General features: G+C 38.2%; 1 protein-coding gene across 6 annotated transcripts in view; it reads right to left on the minus strand.

The window, feature by feature from the left end:
* Window positions 1-3,084: 3,084 nt before the first annotated feature.
* SLC35A3 (solute carrier family 35 member A3) overlaps window positions 3,085-24,449 on the minus strand; it is a 35,018-nt gene continuing 13,653 nt past the window's right edge. The window contains exons 2-10 of one of the 6 annotated variants that reach the window (XR_006283338.1): window positions 20,803-21,007; window positions 19,507-19,661; window positions 19,304-19,426; window positions 18,461-18,629; window positions 15,726-15,844; window positions 12,036-12,169; window positions 9,735-9,993; window positions 6,675-8,045; window positions 3,091-3,908 (exon numbers count right to left, since the gene is read on the minus strand). Coding sequence is in view for 2 of the 6 variants with exons in the window: in XM_037907866.2 (XP_037763794.1) it covers window positions 9,903-9,993; window positions 12,036-12,169; window positions 15,726-15,844; window positions 18,461-18,629; window positions 19,304-19,426; window positions 19,507-19,661; window positions 20,803-20,989 (978 nt within the window). In the remaining 4 variants the exon portion in view is untranslated. Of the gene's footprint in view, window positions 8,046-8,736; window positions 10,006-12,035; window positions 12,170-14,273; window positions 14,282-14,941; window positions 14,944-15,725; window positions 15,845-18,460; window positions 18,630-19,303; window positions 19,427-19,506; window positions 19,662-20,802; window positions 23,065-24,449 lie in introns of those variants that run through there. The other 5 variants (XR_006283337.1, XM_043521119.1, XR_006283336.1 and 2 more) reach the window with 5 other exon arrangements.

Here is a 24,449-nt window from a genome sequence, read left to right on the forward strand (position 1 = left end):
AGAATACCAAGATGAGAGCAGCCCTCACGGCTGAGAAGCGAGTGGTAATAGCCCTGTGGAAGCTTGCAACGCCAGACAGCTACCGGTCAGTCGGGAATCAATTTGGAGTGGGCAAATCTACTGTGGGGGCTGCTGTGATGCAAGTAGCCAACACAATCAAAGATCTGCTGATATCAAGGGTAGTGACCTGGGAAATGTGCATGTCATAGTGGATGGCTTTGCTGCAATGGGATTCCCTAACTGTGGTGAGGCCATAGACGGAACCCATATCCCTATTTTGGCACCGGAGCACCAAGCCGGCGAGTACATAAACCGCAAGGGGTACTTTTCAATAGTGCTGCAAGCACTGGTGGATCACAAGGGACGTTTCACCAACATCAACGTGGGATGGCCAGGAAAGGTACATGACGCTCGCATCTTCAGGAACTCTGGTCTGTTTCAAAAGCTGCAAGAAGGGACTTTATTCCCAGACCAGAAAATAACCGTTGGGGACGTTGAAATGCCTATATGTATCCTTGGGGACCCAGCCTACCCCTTAATGCCATGGCTCATGAAGCCATACACAGGCAGCCTGGACAGTAGGCAGGAGCTGTTCAACTACACGCTGAGCAAGTGCAGAATGGTGATAGAATGTGCATTTGGACGTTTAAAAGCGCGCTGGCGCAGTTTACTGACTTGGTTAGACCTCAGCAAAACCAATATTCCCACTGTTATTACTGCTTGCTGTGCGCTCCATAATATCTGTGAGAGTAAGGGGGAGACGTTTATGGCGGGGTGGGAGGTTGAAGCAAATCACCTGGCTGCTGGTTTCACACAGCCAGACACCAGGGCGGTTAGAAGAGCACAGGAGGGCACGGTGCGCATCAGAGAAGCTTTGAAAACCAGTTTCATGACTGGACAGGCTACAGTGTGAAAGTTCTGTTTGTTTCTCCATGATGAAACCCACTGCCCCGTGGTTCACTCTACTTCCCTGTAAGCTAACCACCCTCCCCTCCTCTCTTTGATCACCGCTGTCAGAGGCAATAAAGTCATTGTTGCTTCACATTCATGCATTCTTTATTCATTCATCAAACAAATAGGGGGATAACTACCAAGGTAGCCCAGGAGGGATGGTAGAGGAGAGAAGCACCAGGAGGGGTGGTGGAGGAGGGAAGGACAAGGCCACACAGCACTTTAAAAGTTTAAAACTTTAAAACTTATTGAATGCCAGCCTTCTGTTGCTTGGGCAATCCTCTGGGGTGGAGTGGCCGGAGGCCCCCCCACCATGTTCTTGGGCATCTGGGTGAGGAGGCTATGGAACTTGGCGGGGAGGAGGGCGGTTGTTACACAGGGGCTGTAGCGGTCTGTGCTCCTGCTGCCTTTCCTGCAGCTCAACCATACGCTGGAGCATATTGGTTTGATCCTCCAGCAGCCTCAGCATTGAATCCTGCCTCCTCTCATCACACTGCTGACACATTTGAGCTTCAGCCCTCTCTTCAGCCCGCCACCTCCTCTCTTCAGCCTGCCACCTCTCCTCCTGGTCATATTGTGCTTTCCTGCACTCTGACATTGTCTGCCTCCACACAGTCGTCTGTGCTATGTCAGTGTGGGAGGACATCATGAGCTCAGAGAACATTTCATCACGAGTGCTCTTTTTCGCCTTCTAATCTTCACTAGCCTCTGGGAAGGAGAAGATCCTATGATCATTGAAACACATGCACCTGGTGGAGAAAAAAAAAAAAAGAGGCAGTGGTATTTAAAGAGACACATTTTCTAGAACAATGGCTACACTCTTTCACAGTAAACCTTGCTGTTAACATTACATACACAGCACATGTGCTTTCGTTCCAAGGTTGCATTTTGCCCCCCCGGCTAACAGTGGGGAACATTTCTGTTCAGCCACAGGCAAACAGCCCAGCAGGAATGGGCACCTCTGCATGTCCCCTTAAGAAAAGCACCCTATTTCAACCAGGTGACCATGAATGATATCACTCTCCTGAGGATAACACAGAGATAAAGAACGGATGTTGTCTGAATGCCAGCAAACATACACTGCAATGCTTTGTTCTACAATGATTCCCGAGTACGTGCTACTGGCCTGGTGTGGTAAAGTCTCCTACCATGGTGGGGGGAATAAGGCTGCCTTCCCCAGAAACCTTTTGCAAAGGCTTTGGGAGTAAATCCTGGAGAGCTGCAAATGCCAGAGCAAATTAATCATTAAACATGCTTGCTTTTAAACCATGTATAGTATTTTAAAAGGTACACTCACCAGAGGTCCCTTCTCCGCCTGGCGGGTCCGGGAGGCAGCCTTGGGTGGGTCCGGGGGGGACTGCCTCCAGGTCCAGGGTGAGAAACAGTTCCTGGCTGTCGGGAAAACCGGTTTCTCCACTTGCTTGCTGTGAGCTATCTACAACTTCATCATCATCATCTTCCTCGTCCCCAAAACCTGCTTCTGTGTTGCCTCCATCTCCACTGAAGGAGTCAAACAACACGGCTGGGGAAGTGGTGGCTGAACCCCCTAAAATGGCATGCAGCTCATCATATGTTTGGGGCTCTGACCAGGAGCGGCCGTTTGCCTCTCTGCTTTTCTGGTAGGCTTGCCTCAGCTCCTTAAGTTTCACGCGGCATTGCTTCGGGTCCCTGTTATGGCCTCTGTCCTTCATGCCCTGGGAGATTTTGACAAATGTTTTGGCATTTCGAAAACTGGAACGGAGTTCTGATAGCACAGATTCCGCTCCCCATACAGCGATCAGATCCCATACCTCCCGTTCGGTCCATGCTGGAGCTCTTTTGCAATTCTGGGACTCCATCATGGTCACCTCTGCTGATGAGCTCTGCATGGTCACCTCTGCTGATGAGCTCTGGCCAGCGTGGCAAGCTGCAGGTGACCATGTAAACAGGAAACTGAAATTCAGAAGTTTGCGGGCCTTTTCCTGTCTATTTGGCCAGTGCATCTAAGTTGAGAGTGCTGTCCAGAGCGGTCACAATAGACCACTCTGGGATACCTCCCGGAGGCCAATACCGTCTAATTGCGTCCATAGTACCCCAAATTCGACCCGGCAAGGCTGATTTAAGCGCTAATCCACTTGTCAGGGGTGGATTAAGGAAATCGATTTTAAGAGCCCTTTAAGTCGGAAAAAAGGGCTTCATCGTGTGGACGCGTGCAGGTTTACATCGATTTAATACTGCTAAATTCGACTTAAACTCCTAGTGTAGACCAGGGCTAAGTACTGTTCACACCTGCAAAGCAAGACTTTAAAGAGATTTTAAGGCTAGAAGGAAGCATTAGATCAACTAATCTAACCTCTTGTATAACACAGGCTGTAGAATTTCACCTAGTTACCCCTGTGCTGAGCCTGATAACTTATGTTCAACTAAAGAATGTCTTCCAGAAATGCCTCTAGTCCTGATATGATTTGAATTGGTCTGGCTTCAGCTTACAGCCATTGGTTTTTGTTATGCCTTCCTCCATCAGTTTAAGGAGCCCTTTAGTACCCCGTATTTTCTCCCTGTGAAGGCACTGATAAACAGTAATCAAGTCACCTCTCAGTTTTCTCTTTGGTGAGCTAAACAGATTGTGCTCTTTAAGTTTCTCACCGTAAGGAATTTTCTTCAGCTCTTGAATAATTTCTGTGGCTGTTTTCTGCACTTTTTCCATTTATCAACATCCTTTTCAAAATGTGGACCACAGAACTGGATGCGGTATTCTCATACTGGTCTCATCAATGCTGCACACAGAGGTAAATTCACCTCTCTCACCCTGCTTATACATCCATGGATCAAGGATCTGTCCCTTAGTTTCTTATTTATCATGTGCATGTCAGTCTTCCACCATCCACTCAGTACAAACAGCCTCATCCAAGTCCCCTAAGCACACACCACAAATGCTTTTTCTAAGCATAGAAACTTGCAGTAAAGACTTTAATGATCTGGAAAAGAAATAAAGAGGTGGTGTGGGAGAGAGTGGTAAAATAACCAGAATGCATGGGAAAGAATGGAGTGAAAGAGCAAAAATACAACAGTTTTCACTGTTGTCTAATGTGTAAAAGAGAAAAGCCCTTTGTTTTTGTCACTTGGAGGACTTTTGAGTTTAACCTAAGCTGCAATAATCTACTTGCACATTTTAGGATGAAAGGGATGTGGTAATTATATGTTGTTGTTGTTATTTGAAAGTTTTCCTTAAGATGCTGCACTTGAACTGCTTTATTTGAAATTAATCTGTATGGGAATGTTTTAAAAATAGCATCAGTTTGGCAGCTTGGGAGCAAAGATCATGTTGTGCTAGCAGCTACCTGAGTCAAGAGGTGAACTGGGGTCTCTTGCTAGCTCCTTATGAAAGTAAAGTTGTGGCACTTAGTCTCCAGGGGGTTGGGGATGGCTGGTCACATCTACATTCCCTTCAAGATGATTCACAGAGCAACCCTGGTTCTAGCCTCTGGCATATCACTCTCCCTTCACAATTATAGCTATCTCCAAAGAGCAGGGGCCCTAGGGGAGAGGGCAGATTCCTCAATGGCCAAACCAAAAATGGTGCTTCTGAATCAGTAGTAGGATTCTCTAGGCTATGCTCAAAACCAGCTTTTGGGTCATGATATGTCACAGTGAGAGAGAACTTTGCCTGGTTACCTGCTGGGATTCCCACTGCATTGAATTACACATCTTGGAGGACTGGCTGGCTCAGGCATTTGGAATAGTAATCAGCTCTGAAAAGCCTTTCACACATAGGTTAGTATTTGAATGGGACAGGCAAGTACAAGGCCTAAGCTTTTTGCAACTTCTCCTTTAAATACTATCACCATCATATACAATGATGGAGAAATTCTGCCCTTGGACGCGTACCTGGAACACTCATTGAGGAATGGGTGTCGCATTGCACAAGAGCAGAATTTGGTTTGTGGCTATCGCTGATTCTAGTAGGAACCGTGAATTCACTGGAGGAAAGAATTTGGCTGAAAAAGAGAAGGGTCAGAAGAGATCATTTAGGTCATCCAGTATGAACCCGTGTATTTTGCTTTATTTCTCCCTATATCTTTCCCACTAATGTCTTTTGATTCTCAGGCACTAACGTATGCATGAATACACACAATGTGTTCACCTGGGAAGAGTGGAATTCCTTAGTTCTGGACTGACTTACTATAGAAAAAAATTAACATTACAAATGGGCAGGACAGTTAAACAAAGGTCTAGGATCACTCCTTGGATCTTCACTCAATAACTGAGTGCCAAAGACACTTATTTTACTTTAACTTTTCTGTCACACAAGCAGTTTGATTTGTAATGTTATATTTACCATTATTACAGGAAAATATCTAGTTTAGGAGGGGAGGAAAAAGAAATATTATAACCCCTTTCTCAATAATGTTAGCCTGGAAATAATATCAGTAATACAAAAGCAAAATTAATCATGATCAGTGTTGGAGACAGTGACTAATCAGGGGAAAATCTTACTACAAGGGAGTAGAACATGAATAGCTGATCAGGAAATAATATTAAAAGTCTTGATAAATAAGCAATACAGGAATAGCATAACAGTAGTTCTCAAACTGGGTTCATGAGGGTACTTCAGGGGGTCCGTGAGTCACGTCTGGGGTCATTGGTCCCGCTGATCAACTCCTCCCTTCCCTGCCAGCACCCCCTCCCTCCTGCTGTTCTGTGGCATGCAGGAGGCGCTGGGCGGGAGGGGGAGGAGCGGGGGCGAGAAGAGGTGGGGGGGCTGGGGCTATGGCAGAAGAGGTACAATGGTGGGGGGCTGAGCAGGGGTTAAGCACCCCCAGGGAAAATTAGAAGCCAAGCCAGAGGTCCGTGACAAAATTTAAATCAAAATGGGGGTCCTCGGATTGCTAAAGCTTGAGAACCGGTGGCATAACAAATGCCAAGATTGATTTATCAATTGAAAAACAGTTGAACAAAAAAAGCAAACCAATTACATTCTTCTAAATTATAGTCATGAAAATAAGTTAAGAATCCCCAAACAATTACATGTTCCCCAAACCAAAGAAAGGACGTCTAAGTCAGTGGCTCTCAACCTTTCCAGACTACCGTACCCCTTTCAGGAGTGAGTCTGCCTTGTGTACCCCACGTTTTACCTGACTTGAAAAGTACCTGCTTACAAAATCAAACGTAAAAATGCAAACATGTCACAGCAAACTATTACTGAAAAACTGCTTACTTTCTCATTTTTATCATGGAATATAAATATTGTACTTATATTTCAGTGTATAGTATACAGAGGAGTTTAAATAAGTGATTGTATGAAATTTCAGTTTGTACTGACTTCATCAGTGCTTTTTATGTAGCCTGTTGTAAAACTAGGCAAATACCTAGGTGAGTTGATGTACCCTCTGGAAGGCCTCTGCATAGCCCCAGGTGTACATGTACCCCTGGTTGAGAACCACTGGTCTAAGTAACTGAAAAGTAAGTATAATGCCAAAACACAAGATCCACCTCATGAAGAGAAAGGTAAAAGTCACAGGAAACAAGTTATTTTATATAATTAAGAACTAGACCACCAATCTAACAATCTACCCACAGGTTTCAAAATTCTTGGTGACAGAGCAACTGTGTTGTACTTTGTCAAAAACAAATAAGTTTAATAAAGCTACAAGCAAACTTATTTGAATTCTCTGTGATACAACAGTTTTAATGGGCACTTGTGGATAGATTATATCAATTTCTGAAGAAAATTTTTTTTTTACCTCATGATTTTCCCACCACTGAGTTGCTGGTTTATTTCACTTGCAGGATAATTCCATATATCAGTAGTTTCAAGCAATGATGCTTTTCTTTTGTTCTAGCTGGCCTGACAGTTTACTGTTGCTGAACATTCTAGGTCCTCAGGTGATTTCCAAATACAGTATTAAATAAAATACTGGTAATTCCATAACGTGTGCCTTTCAAGAAACAAACAATCACACGTTCATGTTGTTGTAAATAAATACCACGCTATAACTTTATAAATATTAAAATAAAAGCTTAGTACTAAGCTACCTAAATATACAAACTAAATTAATTAATCGAGTATTCTAAAGAATGAAAAGATGGCTCAGAAAGTCTCTTAGACCTGGAAAGCTAGTCTGTGTGCTAAAAATTAGCTTTGGGATATGTGTAAAGCACACCATGTCCCTGCTACTTTTCAGGCTTCTGAATGCTCTGCAATGGCCATGGTTCTGCAATTCCTGTACTTTCTCCATAGGAATGGATGGCCAGTCAATCCACAGTTGCATGTCATCCTACCTGGCTCTGAAACTATTCCTGTGAGAAAGTGTAACTGTGCCCTCCACACAGCATTGCTTCACACACAAGATGCAGACAACCTGTGTAGCCTCTTCAAATCCTGCCCTATTCCTTTCCACAGCAACCACATTGGTTCCATGTATCTCAGGAACGGGATATGCCCCTTAATGTAGCAGAGAGATGTTTTCCAAAGCCCGGAGTGACCTATTTTATTCACAGTATCATATGTGTCTGTTCTTCCCTTTAAACTGATGCTTGTTGTGATATTGGTCCAGCCCTGGGTGAAAGAGCAAGACTGGATTTCTTATAGCAGACCCTGCCAATCACTGTCTATTGTCTGACAACACAGTGCCTTTTGTCGCCACTTCGTCCCCCAATACACTTTCCCTTGCTTTTCTTCAAATTGAAAGGAGTTTCTCAATGGATTAGCCAATAGAAGTCACCTGCTAATTACCACTGCTGTAAATCTCATGAAATTGAGGATATTATGGTCCTGGGAAAGTTCCAATTCAGGTAAGTGTATTCCAACTACATAAATTCTTTATGTAGTTTCAAGAAGACAAGGCATCCTTCACTTCCTGTCCTAAACTGCTATGTAAGTATTGCTGTGCACTGTTAGTTACCACACTTTACCTCAGCAGTGCATTTCTGTGGTGAGTGAAGTGATCCAGTTTGTAAATCACTTTATGACAACTTATAAAATAGGTCTTGAAGGTATGATATTGCTTGATCTGGAGATCAGAGAGCATAACAATTATCCATAGATCTTAGAGCCGATAGTATCTCTAGTTCAACCACTTGCATACATTTTGGGAGTCCTCTATTCTATTTCCCTAGTAGTAAACACAAAAGTTCGATTAAAGTCAATTAATCCATATCATTACCTAGAAAAAAGCATTATTCTTACCTGCTAGAAATAAGAATGATTTTTGCCCTCACCATTATAACAGTTTACTTTAAAACCTCATGGCATTTTACAGAATTTTCTGTGGAATTCTCTATAGTCCATCACTAAAACATTTTGGAAAACTGGTTGCAATACTTTGGTAAACATTTTTTAAAACTCTTCTGTCATAACAACAATTTTAATTTCTGCTGACCTGTACATGTGTGACATTAAATACTTTGATTTTCACTACCTGTGATGCTACAGGTAAGGGACTGTCAACATTTCTATTAAAAATGTATACTTTCACAAGTGTAATACTTAGATAAGAAGTCACTCCACATTAATACTTGTCATAAAAAGTCTTATGAAAACAATTTATTTTTAAGCCTCGGGGGGGGGGGGGGGGTGGGAGAGGGAAGAAGGGAACAGTATGAGTGGAACAAATAGATATACGTAAATAATTTAGCAAGAGATTTGTCCATAACATGGTCTAATTGCTTTTGGTATTTTTAGGTAAAAAAGGATAATATATGTTTTTATTTATCTATTACACAATAACTAGTCCCCATTATTTTCTTGTTTACTATAATCAGCATTTTTTCTAATTATGTAATTCTAACACTAGACTGAATAGCTCCAGAAGACCCATTTAGTTTATTGGCTCAGTGACTCCTGAAACAAAACAAAACAAAAAATCTCTCAGTACATTTGTATATAATGGCTTGCTTAAACAGCCTTGGAGGAGTTCTTATGTGTTAACACCCATTTAAAAAACCCTTTGTAATACCGTACATTACAGTATATACATTATATACCATAACTGATCCAAAACAAGCTGTAAAAGATAACAATAATTTAAAACATTTATTTGTTAAGGTGTTTGTTTTTGTTTTTTTTTAAAATCACAATTAAAAAAAAATCTCCAAAGGAAACAAACCATAAAAGCTACTTTAAGGTAATACTAAGAAGTTGATTTATATCGATAGGGATAAAGGAATGAATGTTACCCAAGCAAGCACTCCATCTTTAACACCAATGCCGTTGTGCCGGGTTATTGCTGGAACCTATGGTGTGCGTTCATGCAGAGTTATTAGATGGCTTATAATACTAGTGACCACCTTAGTTAAAGTTGGAATGTTTAGCCCTTACTCTGAATTTCTCTCTTTTACAGATTTAAGTCAGAACCTTGACCTTATAAGAACTTTATATAGTTAAGCAACAGAATTCAGATTTCTGTTTATTAAAATCAGCCGTCCATAAATATAAAAATCTTGGATATGTGTGAAAATGTCTTTCAATCACAGTTTTCACAGCTTTAATAAGGAACCCCTAATAAGATCCATTATATTCAATTTGATCTCTATAGACAAACAGTTAAAAACACATTTACTAACATTAAATATAATCAATTTGCAAAAACAGATACAGTCTGACAAATATTGTCATGTGCTCTTGCAAAGAGTGCATAGGATATATTTCTGCAGCAATCAAAACAGTAAAATCATCTAATATAACCTCAAGTTCAAGCTGTAAACATTCCTAATTGTAGTTACTTGGAAACATTTTGTTCAAGTTTTTATTAGCAACTTGCATTAGGCTTTCCCCTTTAATTTTTTTCATCAGCTTTACATACATTATTTTCTGTCTTTAACCCTTTGGTTCTCCAAAACCATTAACATGTTCTTGCTCAGATTCAGTGTATTGATCCTTTCCTTCCAGTGCATGATGAAATCTTTCATATGGAATTCTTGTTGAGGTCCCTAATGCAGAGTCTTGAGAAACAGGCTGATAATGAAATCTGCTATGCCTTGACAGGATTTCCTGCAGGTTTTGGATCATAACCATATAGGAATGTAGCTGCTATCACAAGAATGGCTCCAAAGAAAAAGACACTGAATGGAATAGGGAGGGGAGAAAAAAGTTACTTTTTTCAGTCAGTACAATTGTATTTATATTATCTGGTCAGGAGAAATGGCATTCATTCTCTACATTATTTCTAGTGGGGGGAAAATATGTTCCTTCAATTTGTAATGAACTGGCAACTTACTCATCTATTATTCTTAAACATGAGAATAGGGAGAGATGGAAAGGAACTAAGAAGCCTGAACCTATCAACAGTGAAGTCAAAAACATGATATTTCACTGAAGTACTCCAAAGATTAAACAGGATTGTCTTTTCAGGAAGCAATTGCCAAAGGATAATCAATCTAGCTGCATATTCTTAGTCCCTTTTGTCTCCCCATCTACAATACATAAGCATGCAAAACTAACCACAGTAGTTATATTTGCTGTCCAACCATGTTTTAACATAGTTTTGCCAGTCCTATGTGCAATGTGTCAAACAGTGTTAAAGTTTTTCTGTATTAGACACCTAGGCTACGATATGTTTATTTTAAACCCTGTTATGGGAGACAATGTGCCAAATCATATCAGGATACAGATGAGCAGCAACCAGATCGTTGTTGTTACATTTAAACTGGTTCTTGGGTAAATAGGGTTTAACTTTTGTAATATGGTGTTTATGTAAACATACACACTATATATTTTAGATTATATATACAGACAGACAGGCATCTTTTTTATGAACTACTGGTACTCAAATACTATACGGAGACTTTACAAATTTCTAGATAGAGAAACGTTTGAAATGCAGTATCTAAGCTCAAAGATAGTATATAAATATTTAAAAAACATTACCTTGGAGATGTGTAAAATTTTGATAATTAGAGTTTTCTGAACATACTATGTAGTATTTTGGAAGTGCACTCCAAATTACAGTGGTGCACTCCATTATAGTCCAGCTCTAATTTATTTAGCCTGCTCATAGGCATACACAATTATGTACTATACATACTTTACATACTTTGGAAAGAAAAAAAAATATCGGTCAACAAAAAGAAACTCAGGAGACCTGGATTATATTCCTGGCTCTGCCACTGGCTTTGGGTAAGTCATTTCACCCTCCCATGTTCCAGTTTCCCCATCTGTAAAATGGGGATAATGGTACCTACCTCCTTTGTAAAGCACTCTGTAGAGCTAGGTATTATTATTAAATCATCACTCATCATATCCCAAGGAACACGAGATATAGCCAATGGAGGGGGGAGGACAGGTAATACTGTTGTGACAACCTTGGGGATTGGTATGCTGCTCTAAAGGGGAACAAAAGTGACACCGAGCATGGAGAGGCAACAGCAGTCAGTCTGAAGAACCCGGGAGAGTGAAGAACCGCCATTGGGGAGCACAGTTTGGACATTGGTGCTGCAGTGCATATAGGCTACTAAGTACGGAGAAGTCCCAGGCCCTGGAGAACAGTGAGTGGTAGAAATAAAGTGTAAAATTGGGAATGGGGAAAGGACAAACTTTGGAGGGATAAGGTAAAAACTGAGGAGCTGGTGTGGTAGAACCAGCTAAAGAGAAAAACAAACACGAAAATAGAACCAGATAAAGAAAGGACAAACTAAAAACACTGGGGGGGGGTGGGGGGGAGAAGAGGAGATGGGGAACAGGCAGAGAGAAACCACATGCTTGAACAAAGTTTTGGGGAAGCTGAAACAACGGGGGTGGCAAACAGGGAAGAGAGAGGAAGGAAAAGAGCAAGCTAAAAAGCACGAAGGGAAAGAGATCAAGGCAGAGTGCTTTGAGAAAAATAGCAGCAGGAAGTTCATTTCTACATCACTTCCTGGACTCTGGTTGGAGAGCTCTCAGAGAAAACATAATTTTGCCACCTATACTACAATACTTAAGCAAAATTTAATGAACTATCATGTTATTAAATGAAGTTTGGAATCCTTAACTCTGTATTTTAGTTCAGGAATCCATCTAATCCCTTCAAAAATAATTTCAACCATTCTTCTATATATACCAATACTCACTAAGTACCTAATTTTTCAGCAACTTTTATATTCAAGTATGCATGGACAATAACTCTCACCTGGTTGGGACAAAATCTTGCAGCCAGAAATAGGAGATCAAAGTTGACAATATAATTGACAAAGATGTTGCAAATCCTTTTAAAATATTGTCTGCATATTTTATAACAGCAGCAATCACAAGGCCCCCCAGTGCCTGCAAAAAATTTGAAAGACACTTAAGATTAGCACATATTTTAGATATTTTTTAAATTACAGATATGGCAAACACAGGCATATCTTCAGACTATTGTATTTAAAGTTATGAAATGTTAATCAGTGTGTTTGAGCCAGGCCCTGAAAACATGAAAATTTCAAGACCATTATAATGAGAAGGGCAAGAAGATATGAGCCAGTGGAATATTTATAGACCTTTGTATCAATACATGCTATATGTATTTGTATGTTCCTAACTCATAGGGTGAGGCTTCCTTTGAATTCACTGTGGTTAAACAACAATGTAAAAGAAGTAGTGAGAGGCAAAAAGGCATCCTTTAAAAAGTGGAAGATGAATCCTAATGAGGAAAATAGAAAAGAGCATAAACTCTCGCAAATGAAGTGTAAAAATATAATTAGAAAGACCAAAAAAGAATTTGAAGAACAGCTAGCCAAAAGACACCAAAATTAATAGCAAAAATTTTTTTAAATACATCAGAAGCAGAAAGCGTGCTAAACAACCAGTGGGGCCACTGGATGATCGAGATGCTAAAGGAGCACTCAAAGATGATAAGGCCATTGCAGAGAAACTAAATGAATTCTTTGCATCGGTCTTCACTGTTGAGGATGTGAGGGAGATTCCCAAACCTCAGCCATTCTTTTTGGGTGACAGATCTGAGGAACTGTCCCAAATTGAGTTGTCATTAGAGGTGGTTTTGGAACAAATTGATAAACTAAACAGTAATAAGTCTCCAGGACCTGATGGTATTCACCCAAGAGTTCTGAAGGAACCCAAATGTGAAATTGCAGAACTACTAACTGTAGTCTGTAACCTATCATTTAAATTAGCTTCTGTACCAAATGACTGGAGGATAGCTAATGTGATGCCAATTTTTAAAAAGGGCTCCAGAGGTGACCTTGGCAACTACAGGCCAGTAAGCCTCACTTCACAAATTGGTTGAAACTATAGTAAAGAACAAAATTGTCAGACACATAGATGAACATAATTTGTTGGGAAATAGTCAACATGGTTTTTGTAAAGGGAAACCATGCCTCACCAATCTACTAGAATTCTCCGAGGGGGTCAACAAGCATGCGGACAAAGGAGATCCAGTGGATATAGTGTATTTAGATTTTCAGAAAGCCTTTGATAAGGTCCTTCACCAAAGACTCTTAAGCACTTAAGCAAAATAAGCAGTCATGCGATAAGACAGAAGATTCTCTCGTAGATTGGTAACTGGTTAAAAGATAGGAAACAAAGAGTAGGAATAAATGGTCAGTTTTCAGAATGGAGAGAGGTAAATAGTGGTGTCCCCCAGGGATCTGTACTGGGCCCAGTCCTAGTTAACATATTCATAAACTATCTGGAAAAAGGGATAAACGGTGAGGTAGCAAAATTTGCAGATGATACAAAACTACTCAAGATAGTTAAGTCCCAGGCAGAATGCGAAGAGCTACAAAAGGATGTCACAAAACTGGGTGACTGGGCAACAAAATGGCACATGAAATTTAATGTTGATAAATGCAAAGTAATCCACATTGGAAAACATACTCATAACTATACATATACAGTGATGGGGTCTAAATTAGCTGTTACCACTCAAGAAAGAGATCTTGGAGTCATTGTGGACAGTTCTCTGAAATCATCCATTCAATGTGCAGCGACAGTCAAAAAAGCAAACCATGTTCGGCATCATCAAGAAAAGGATAGATAATAAGACAGAAAATATCATATTGCCTCTATATAAATCCATGGCCCACACCTTGAATACTGCATGCAGATGTGGTCACCCCATCTCAAAAAAGATATATTGGAATTGGAAAAGGTTCAGAAAAGGGCAGCAAAAATTATTATGGGTATAGAATGGCTTCAGTATGAGGAGAGATTAATAAGACTGGGATTTTTCAGCTTGGAAAAGAGGTGACTAAGGGGGGAATATGATAGAGGTCTATAAAATCATGACTGGTATAGAGAAAGTACATAAGGAAGTGTTATTTACTTCTTCTCATAATACAAGAAGAAGAGGCCACCAAATGAAATTAATAAGTAGTAGGTTTAAAAACAAACTCAAGAAAGTATTTTTTCCACGCAATGCACTGTCAACCTGTGGAACTCCCTGCCAGAGGGTGTTGTGAAGGCCAATACTATAACGGGGTTCAAAAGAGAGCTAGATAGATTCATGGAAGATTGTCCATCCTGGCGTCCCTAGCCTCTGTTTGCCAGAAGCTGGGATTGGGTGAAAGGGCATGGATCACTTGATGATAATCTGTCTGTTCATTCCCTTTGGCGCACCTGCCATTGGCCACTGTCAGAGGACAGGATACTGGGCTTGATGGACCTTTGGTCTGACCCAGTATGGCTGTTCTTATTCTGGAATCACTAGGGGGCGATTACCGTAAAATTCCAAAGCTGGCTATGCAGATTCCCAGCCCCTTGAGCCTTGGGCTGCCTGAATAGGAAGGGGCAATGGTTGGTTTTACCTGTTTTTCGGAGGCTTGGAGGCCTCTGGGGTATAAAAGCTGAGTGTAAACAGACTCAAAGATTTTCTTTTTGATTCGGCAAACAGACATGACCTTTTGTACAAGGGAGGGCCCAACCATGTTGAAGGGTTGCAATTAAAGACTAGAGTCTGTCAGGGTCTCCACCGGACTGATGGGGAGCTACTGGTCAAGTGCTTGGGATCATGTTTTTGTTCTATAAATTTTCTCTTAATGTTTTTTATCCTAGATTAAATGTGCTCTGCTTTGAAAGAGCTATGTGGTAACTTGTAACCACTAGTAAGAACACTAACCACGTCGAGAAAGCAGAGAGCAAGAGCTAGACACTGGTCAGACATGCTTGCAAAGAAGCACAATGCAACTACAGGCAGCTGCAGCCTAAAATCCTGGTCAGAAGAGAGTGGGGGTGCAGACTCCTGATCAGAGGAGAGCTGAAGGCTAAAGTCCTGAGATCTGAGCAGGCATTCTTTCAGAAGACCACAGACAGGGATTAAAGGTGCTTTTACCTGAAACTGTGATATGTAATTGATGATTTCAGTGGTAACATCTATTTCAAGATCTTTGCACACATTTCTTAAAAAGTTTTTAGCTATATATAAAGGCATTAGGTATATTTTATGCTGTTGTGGATATGGAAGATGAAAGCAATTGACAACAGAACTCCTTCTGGAGAATAGAGATCACCGATTATATTACCAAGAGGACATTACTAGTGAGTGGGTGTACTACATTTTTGGCTCATAAAGATGGTTATGAGGGTGGGCTGTGTAATTGCAGGTAAGCTTTATTTTCTTTATTAATCTGTTTTTTAATATTACAAAATCAGTATTGTTATAGAATTTTATTGTGCAGAATGTTTGATAAAACTCAATGCTAGGATTGCTAATAATTTGCAGTTTCTCTATTTAGAGGTTTATTTTGCCACTAATGCAAGGGACATTTACTTGCAAAATTCCTATTAGCATTAATGGGAACTACCAGTGTAACTTCCCCAAGCATTTATGGGGGAATAGGTTCCAAGTGCCTTTTATGTAAGCATATGGGTTTAGATACATTACCTGTAGAACTACAACTATCCAGGTAAGTTTGTTATATCCTTGAAAAAATCCATTCTTTGACAGAAGTTCTCCGTCATATATGTACACACCCATCAATCCAAATATGCTACCAAAAAATCCTAAAAGATAAAAAACAGACCTGAAAGCTTGAAATGAAAAAAAGGGGGGGGGAGGGGCAGGGGGAGGAAGAGGGAGGGTGTTCACTCCTATAACTGGATCTGCATGACTACTAGGGTCTGCCCACGTAAATCAAGTTTCAAGATCAGGCCTTGGTTTGCAGTATAATAACCATGTTTAAACCCAACCAATGGATCTGACAGGAACTTTTTTTTTTTTTTAAATAGTTTTTCCTCTTATAACAGATTTTGATCATTTCAATTATAAGACCGATGTATTCTTGGCCCTTGTTGCTTTACATATAAGCCTGCAGATAACTCCGGTGTATGGATATAATTTTTAAAAAAGATACTCTCAAATGATTTTTTTATTTTAAAAATTATTTGCAGTTTATAATGAACCTTTAAGAAGCTTAAAATCTGTTTCCTTATGTTTTTTTTAAAAGTTCTATTTCATAAACGCATTTGTTGTTACAGAATTTCTCCTGAATGTTGTGTTTGTACTGGAACTGGAAGTATTAGAGAATTACTTCACAGAAATAAATGATGGGGGGAAAAAAATCTGTTAGATCGTGATCCTGTATTATACAAATTTTAGAAAAATATTTAAAAAGGAAATTGTGACGAATATTTCTTTAATTTCTGAATAGAAAACTTAAAAACTTTCTAAACATTTAACATAATGAAACAGACATTATTCAAACTATTGCATCAGCTTAAGTTAAAATAACTGAAAATTTTAAATATTTTTCTGAAAAAGCTGACATGCCTTTCACTATTATAAACCTCAAATTTAAACTCATAGCTCAATGTATCATTACCCCATGCAGTCACTTTAAAACCCTGTTTTGAGAATGTAATTGTTCTCATATACCAAGTAATGGAACATTGAGGGGGGAGGGTGCGAGAGGAGGACAGGGACAACATCAAACTGATAAACTTGTCTGTATTTGTAGATTCCTTTCTGCATTATAGAAGAAAATCTGAAGAACAATTTATCAAAGAATTATCGCTTTTCAACATAGTTATGAATATTTACTTTGTAATCATTTCAAATGTGTGCACTGCTGTTAGATCCTTACAGTGAGGGCGACTCCAGAGTTTTAGTTAAATTTTAGACTTGGCCTGGTTCAAATAAACTTGTAGGGTTCCCCTACAAAGTATTTGGACTGTGATTGTGGTCCACATCTGAAAACCCAAGATTCAGTGTAAGTTCTCACCCTCCACCCAAATTCTATGCCACGCAAAGGGTGGGTGAGACCAAATCTGTGGGACCATAAGAGACAGTAAGCATAACTAATGTATTCAGACCGTGCGTGTGTGTGTAGACAGTTAAAAGTATAGTAAATCCTGTTTTCCTGTTAAGCAGGAGGAAAGAAACCAGAAAATAGATTAAGACTGTTCAATTACATACAACAGTAAGTAACCATAAGTAAACAAGTGCATTAATTTTCCCTCCATCTTGAATGATTAAGAATATATACAGTTCCCGAAATTAAAATACCTTTTCAAAGTGTATTCAAATCTTATAACATTCTTCTCTATGTTCTAGTCAAATTATGAATATTTTTAGTTCAATTCACTGCAACAAGGAAAGCTCAAAGGAAAAATAAAAGAGTTCAAATCCTGCTGGAGGCATTTACTTAAATGTAAATACTTATAGAGTACAGTTGCAAAATAGGTGGAGATTATATGTCCATCCTCTGCCTACTAGAAGAAGAAGGGTGTCTCCTTCCATGACCAGTTAGGAGGCGCGGGAACAGGGAGAGGTATTGCTGTTTTCCACCCACGTGAGGAAACTGGTTTCAAAGGGAGCAGAAGCCAGTTCGGAATGGATTGTCCCTGTCATCTTCAAAAGCCATTTCCAGGGGATTCAGAACCACTTTTGAGATGGGTGGTGTGAGAGAGATAGAGCATGCAGTAGATGAGGATAGTGAGGTGGTAGAATCATGATCCTAGCACTGAGAGCTAGGATCATAGTTCATCCATGTGAACAAATGTGGGTAATAAAGGAGTTCACTGTGTCTTTAAAAATGTCAATCTATAATCCCTATAGTCAGAGATATAGGAGTTATGTTTATTTTTACATTCTTACAAAAATATAGCTTTAAACATTTATTTTGTTCTACTGTATGTCTAAATTCTATAAAACCCTCATTAGATAGTGTCAATACTTTTGAAATCAATTCAGTATTTATGAAAAGTGTTGGATTCATATTACTGGACACATATTACTTAATTACTTTACAAGACAATCACATCATCTTTCAAATAAGTCACATAGGATACCCTTATCTGAAATGCATCACAGTCCAAATTCAATTGGCTATATCCTAGCTGTTCTCTAGAACCCATTAGTCTCCATTTTTAATCAAAGTAAACAGACTTACAAGTGTTGAATTAGCAAGTTAAATACAATAAGTGAGTTTAGAGCAGGATGCAACTCCTGGCATTCCTGTTAGCAAAATAGATATCAAACTTGCTAAATGTTTATGTAATAATTTGATTATCCACAGCATGATAAAATATGATTATACTTATTTTACTGTACATCTGAATTTTATTCACTGTTCATTTGAACGCAGTATCTCTTTTTTAAATGGCCAAAACTGGACTTACCAAGTTGGATGTTTCTGATCCAGACAGACTGTTTGGTTTCTTTTAAAATTTTCTCAAAATAAACCCCAGCAAATCCACTTGAAAAGCAGGCTATAAGGACTGCTATAAGACCAACAAATTGAGATCCTGCTGACAACTCTTTAGTTGTTGATTGAGAATCTGAGGGCCACTAAGTGTAAAAACAAAACAGTGTGTGTACATTTTAAAAAATTATACAAATTATTTCATAAAATTAAGTTTTAATGTTTATAGAATGCAAGTTTGTTTTCTATCAATGGTCTATACTGCTGATAAATGCAGAGAGGTTTATTGTATTATTGTCAAGTCTTGTATTCTGTTATCCCATATTTTTGAAAATTTCAGCCAAATCTGCCGTTAACATTTTTTCCTTTGTATCTTGTTGAATAAGGGATGAAATTCTGTGCTCACTGAAATTAACGGCAAAACTCTCATTAGTTTCAACAGGGCCAGGATTTCACCCAAGATATTTTATGAATGGCAGAATAGATATTATATATAGTGTTCGTGTGTCTTATGTTTATTATTTTACAAAAATGATGCAAGGCTGTAGGCAAAGGCATATTGAAAAGTCTCTTAAGAACTATAAGAGGTTAAAAAAATAAAAAAGTAACTCAAAAACTTCAGAGCAGACAAAAAATTTTTAATCCATCTCAGCAAACTCTCCTATCCTATGATTCTACCCTGGAAATTTTGGAAACTTTGTACTTGACTCTGTTAGTTCTCGGGGCACAATATAATTACCTACTTTCAAATACTTGTGTCCCTTAATAAAAAGAATAAAAGTATTCCCAAATAACTTGGACACATACTATTAATATTTACCTGTACAAATGCAACTCCCGTCATCAAAATCACTAACGATAACCACTGGTATACACCTAATTTCTTACTTAGCATGGACACAGAAAATAATGCTGTAGTAAGAATTTTTAATTGATATGTGACCTGAAAAGAGAAAATAAAGTAATTACTATACAACCCATTTTTTGTCTGTACAATTATGGAAAAATCTAAAAACACAATACCTGATAAGTGGCTGCATCTAGATTTGACAGTGCTACATACAGCAAGTTATTCTGGAGAGTATAAATCCCTGATGGAATAGCAAGTTTAAGTGTTTCCATAGGCTTGTTAATAATTTCATCATGTAGCACTCTGTTCAGAGCCCGTAAATTGCACTCTACTCAAAAGAAATAATAAAAAAAAAAAGAGATAAAGATTAAAAAAAAAAGAGACACGGAAAATGGGAGGGCTACAAATTTTAACAGCTTTTTTAGATTGCTACACACTTTTCACGACAACTTTTGTCTTCAGAAAACTCAAAATGCTGTATGATCTTTCTCAGGTTTTTACATTGATTCTATAAGGTATGCAACTCCTGATACTTTGTATGATAGCAAAGTGTCTGCATTAGCCCAAAATACTAAAGCTGAAACAATTATCCAAAATAATGGTCATAAATCCCATGCTGATTACAATTTCTGTGACTAAGAATTTAATAAGGCTTCCTAAAAAAAGAGAAAAAAGCAATTAAGTAGAAATCTTTCCACTTGAAACTTCAACATCGCTTCATTTTGCAGCTCAATCTTTTCTTTAAATTTATACCGAGGTTCTGAAAACCCCTTATGTGTTTATGGATATGTCACTTGAACGAGATGTGAAGATTTTTGTTTGAGAGTTGAAAATCAAGGACAAGATATTGCGGTTCTGGAAAGAGGAAAATGATTGTGCCATATAAAACATACAATGTGAGAACTAAAGTGAGTTTGAAAATACAGCGAGTTCTTTTGATCTTAAATATTGTGCTTCTTTCTGTAATACTGAAACAGCTTCTCTCCCTTCATGCTTGCATGACCTCACTGTGGCTCATGCACTTGTCACTTATGCTTCAAGCACATTTACAGCTTTGTACCTTCCCTTTCTCCTACTCCTATTTGTTCTTCTCTAAAGATGCTTTCTGGGTGAAGAGAAGGTACAGGCCTGTTACCAGGACAACAGTTTTTACCCTACATCCATGGCCCGTCAAGTGGAATCTCTTGGGTATATATTTATACAAAATTTACAAAAGATTATATTGTGTGCTTAGGTATGAGGTGCAAACAGAGGTCTTAACCTGTAGGTTAACTCTCTCATAGAAAGGGTTTTAGATCTTCTTTTCACATATTTTGATGTGGGAAGGGCAATCTTTTGTTCTCTGTCTTGGCATTCGCGTAACTCCTTATCATCACAGCATTTGAGCACCTGTTTTTGCAGCTGTCACTGAAATACAACAATTGATAAAATATAGGAAAGCTACTTCTAGATTAAAACCTGAAACATACTGCTATCTTTGTAGACCAATAAAATGCAGGCCATAATCTTCAAAAATTCAGCAACAACTACTGCAGTAGAGGATAAGTAACGAGGTCCTTCCTCTTTCAATGTCCGAGAATATCGCATAGTCAAAACTAAACTAGTGGTCTGAAAGACCAGGATCCCCAAGGAAAGGTATTTTAAATTGGTAGACATTGCTTGACTTTCACTTTCCTGAAACAGAATAAAAAAGAAAAAAATTAAAAGTTAAAACCAAAAACAGACAGTTCCTCTGTGAATTAGCATTTTTAAAGGGTATCCAGGGTATTCACTGAAGGGAATTAAGAGAGTTTGACTATCCAATTCCCGAATCAGAAAACAATGGTGTAAAGAACGAATTCATTTCCTGGGGGCTGGGTGTAGTAAAATAATGTATAGTGATACTACCAAATCTTAGGAAGAATAATTCTTATTACATAAGAAACATCTGCTATAATAATGCTCTCGATTCGCACTCAGTTTTTATTATTACTATGCAATACTTCATTACAGTCAAGGGTGGAATAAACATGTTTAAATAGGACTTTGATACTTAAAAGATTATGAAAAGTAAATATTCCACTTAATAAAGTTTAGTATAGTGACATGGCGGTCATGAATAAAACAGTTCCTTGCACATTCAAAGATCTATTGAAACAAATAAATTAATTTGACAATGTTAATAAAAAGGGATATAAAAGCCTAAAAACCTTAAATGCTTTTCATAATACACTATTATAGATAAGAAGACTATAGATTCAACAACAAACATTGCAGTGATGGCAGAAACAATATGCTGATTATTGTATTAAAATGAAATATTCTTTATATTTGCTCTGGGTAATGAAAAATGTCACAGACGTCTTTATGATAGCTATTAATGCAGGTTCTCCCACTGTACATTTCTATATATTATCTTCTAATTTACCAATTATAGAAAGATAGTCCCTCAAATTTCTACTTTAGAAACATTTGAAATGTTGAGAAAGGCCCTAAACCTGCCAACACTTATGCACATGCTGAACATGTTTCACAGTACAATAGTTACTAACTACATTTACAGTAACTCCAGTTATCATCAGTGAAGTTGATGAACCTAATCTTTGTACTGAAAATTTATCTGTCTGTCAAACAATGTCAAATGAAGTAGCCCCGAGAAAGGCCAACACTGACACTACAGGTGTAACTTCAAATACATCATATTAGTAAGTTGAAAAGAACAAAAACCCACTTCTGCAAATACATCAGCAAGTGGCAAAGCCTAAATGCCCTGTCTACAGTATGAAAATACACTGAAGCGAATACTGATTACACCAGTGAAGCTGAATCAACATCAGGAATCCTAAAGTAGATAGGCCTCTGGTTACTACCATCACTTTAAGCACTGTATTGATCAGATCTGAGCTAAGCAGAACCTAGTACAGAAGGCAAGAGAGATGATTAGGCCTGTTTTAGGAGAGCTAGCAATATGTTTCATGTTAACAAGGAAATCCAGAACAGTATCACTGATATTAAGTACATTATAGTTACCTCATTTTCTTCTACTCCCAGTTATTAGTTATGAATGCTTACCATACAAACAGATTCATACAGAAGACACATCAACTTTACATTCCATGGAAAATGTACCATTTACAGCATTCACTATGTGCATATTGAACCAAAATCATAATACTTTTAAAAAAGGTAAAAAGGGAAGTCCATGAGCATACATTTACTCCAAGTAGAATAAACAAAGAGTAAAATTCAAGACAAGACATCGTGATCCACGTTTTTAAGTTTCTGTGCTTGATATATGCAATGCCCAATGCATGCACAAGGTGGAGAGGTGTACATGCACACACAGGTGATATAGAAATCTTGACTTACAAGTATCAGGCTCGTGTGTAAAGCTGAACATGTAGAAAATATGTAAGTACCTTTGAAAATTTGCACCTGAAATTAAAGCTATTTTAAAATTACTGCAGTTTTGTGTCAAAATATATTTTATAAAACTGTACTTATTCTTTCCCAGATCTGGACAGCTGTATTATTAATATAATTCTGTCTTATATAGATATGGTGTCTCAGAGTTTAGGTTTTTTTCCAGGTAAGTACGTAAAGTGACTATAAACTGTGGGTACTTAAGGAAACAACATAAATTTGACAAGATTTGTAACCATTCAGCCACAGACGGAGATTAACTGCATTTCTGTTCTCTGGGCAGTAAGATTATTTGCAGCATGTTGTATCCGGCTGCATACATTTTTGTAAAAGCCCATTGGAACTGAAATAAATCAAGTAGAAAAACTTTTGAAGTAAGAGGTAATACATGACTACTGATGTTGAAAATTATCTGGTTGATCATTAACCAGAATTGAGCAATATAAAGACCCTATGTACTTTCCAGCAAGTCTGACCTTAACGCTATGGCAATCAGGTACAGCAGACTGAAGATTTTTAGCAGTTTTAGATAAATGCAAAAACTGAGTTATTTAACTAAATATGAAAATGAATGATAGTTACTACAATATCATTTATTTACATAATTTGATATTAAATTATCAGTTTTATGCTACTCCAACGTTTTTATATCTTCAATGCATTGGAGATGTATTATTTTAGAGAAGATGTTAAGGTAAAGCTGAAGATTTCTGCACTTGGAGTTTTTGACACCTGGAATGCTGTAGAAGGCAGTATTTGAGTTTGTGAGATAAGCACATTATTCTTAGGCTGTCTACACAAAGAAAACTTGGATAACTTTCCACCTGTGGTAGCAATGGTGGAGGCTATGCAGTAGACAAGCACTTGAGTCCTGTCTACACTACAGCCTTCACTTGTTGGCATAGTGAAGCTACACTGATGGTGAAACAGAGGAGCTAATTTTCCCAGTATAGAAGAGACCTAATATTGCCCCGTTTTATTTTCATAGGTGTGAGATTACAGCGTGTCCACATTGTATTAGATTGCTTCTGAAGCCAGCAGATCTTAGGGCTGAAACCCAGTAGAACTGTATGAAATTAATTTCTTATTACATTGTCTGAATTCCAAGCCACCATATTTTCTTCTTCTTTTTTTGGTTGAAGGTGATCTTGCATATTAATATGAGAACTTTGCCAATTTTCATTCACACCAAAAAATTCCTCCTATCTTCTACCGTGCCCACCCTTTCTTTTAACAAGGAGTGTTGGGGATCTGGTTACACAATCACCATTAGATGGTTAAAGAGAATATGTGTTTCTCCTAAAATACACACTCTTAAAACTCACAATCAAAATGCTTCTGAACCAAATTCCTCTGAAATAAATACATATAAATCAGAATAAAGACCTTTGCAGAATCCTTTGATCGTGAACTTCTGTATTCTGTGAACTAGCAATGGAATATTGAAATACAGGTCATCCCTACAGATGGAGTTTTGAACAGCGCTCTGAGATGATCTTTAAAATGGGTTATAGTATCAGAAAATACTGCACATTTCCATTTATTGAAACACATTTTATTAAGTAATTTAAAAATAGCACTAATGGTTTAGCCATGATGATTGTCAAATTAATATTCAGCATCACAAATACCATCACAAAAGCTTTTCCATTAAAACAAAACAAAACAAAACATACACTAGACAAATGTGAAAAATAAATACAGAAATGTTGTT

The sequence above is a fragment of the Chelonia mydas genome, chromosome 8 (assembly GCF_015237465.2).
Source record: "Chelonia mydas isolate rCheMyd1 chromosome 8, rCheMyd1.pri.v2, whole genome shotgun sequence".
Classification (NCBI taxonomy): domain Eukaryota; kingdom Metazoa; phylum Chordata; order Testudines; family Cheloniidae; genus Chelonia; species Chelonia mydas.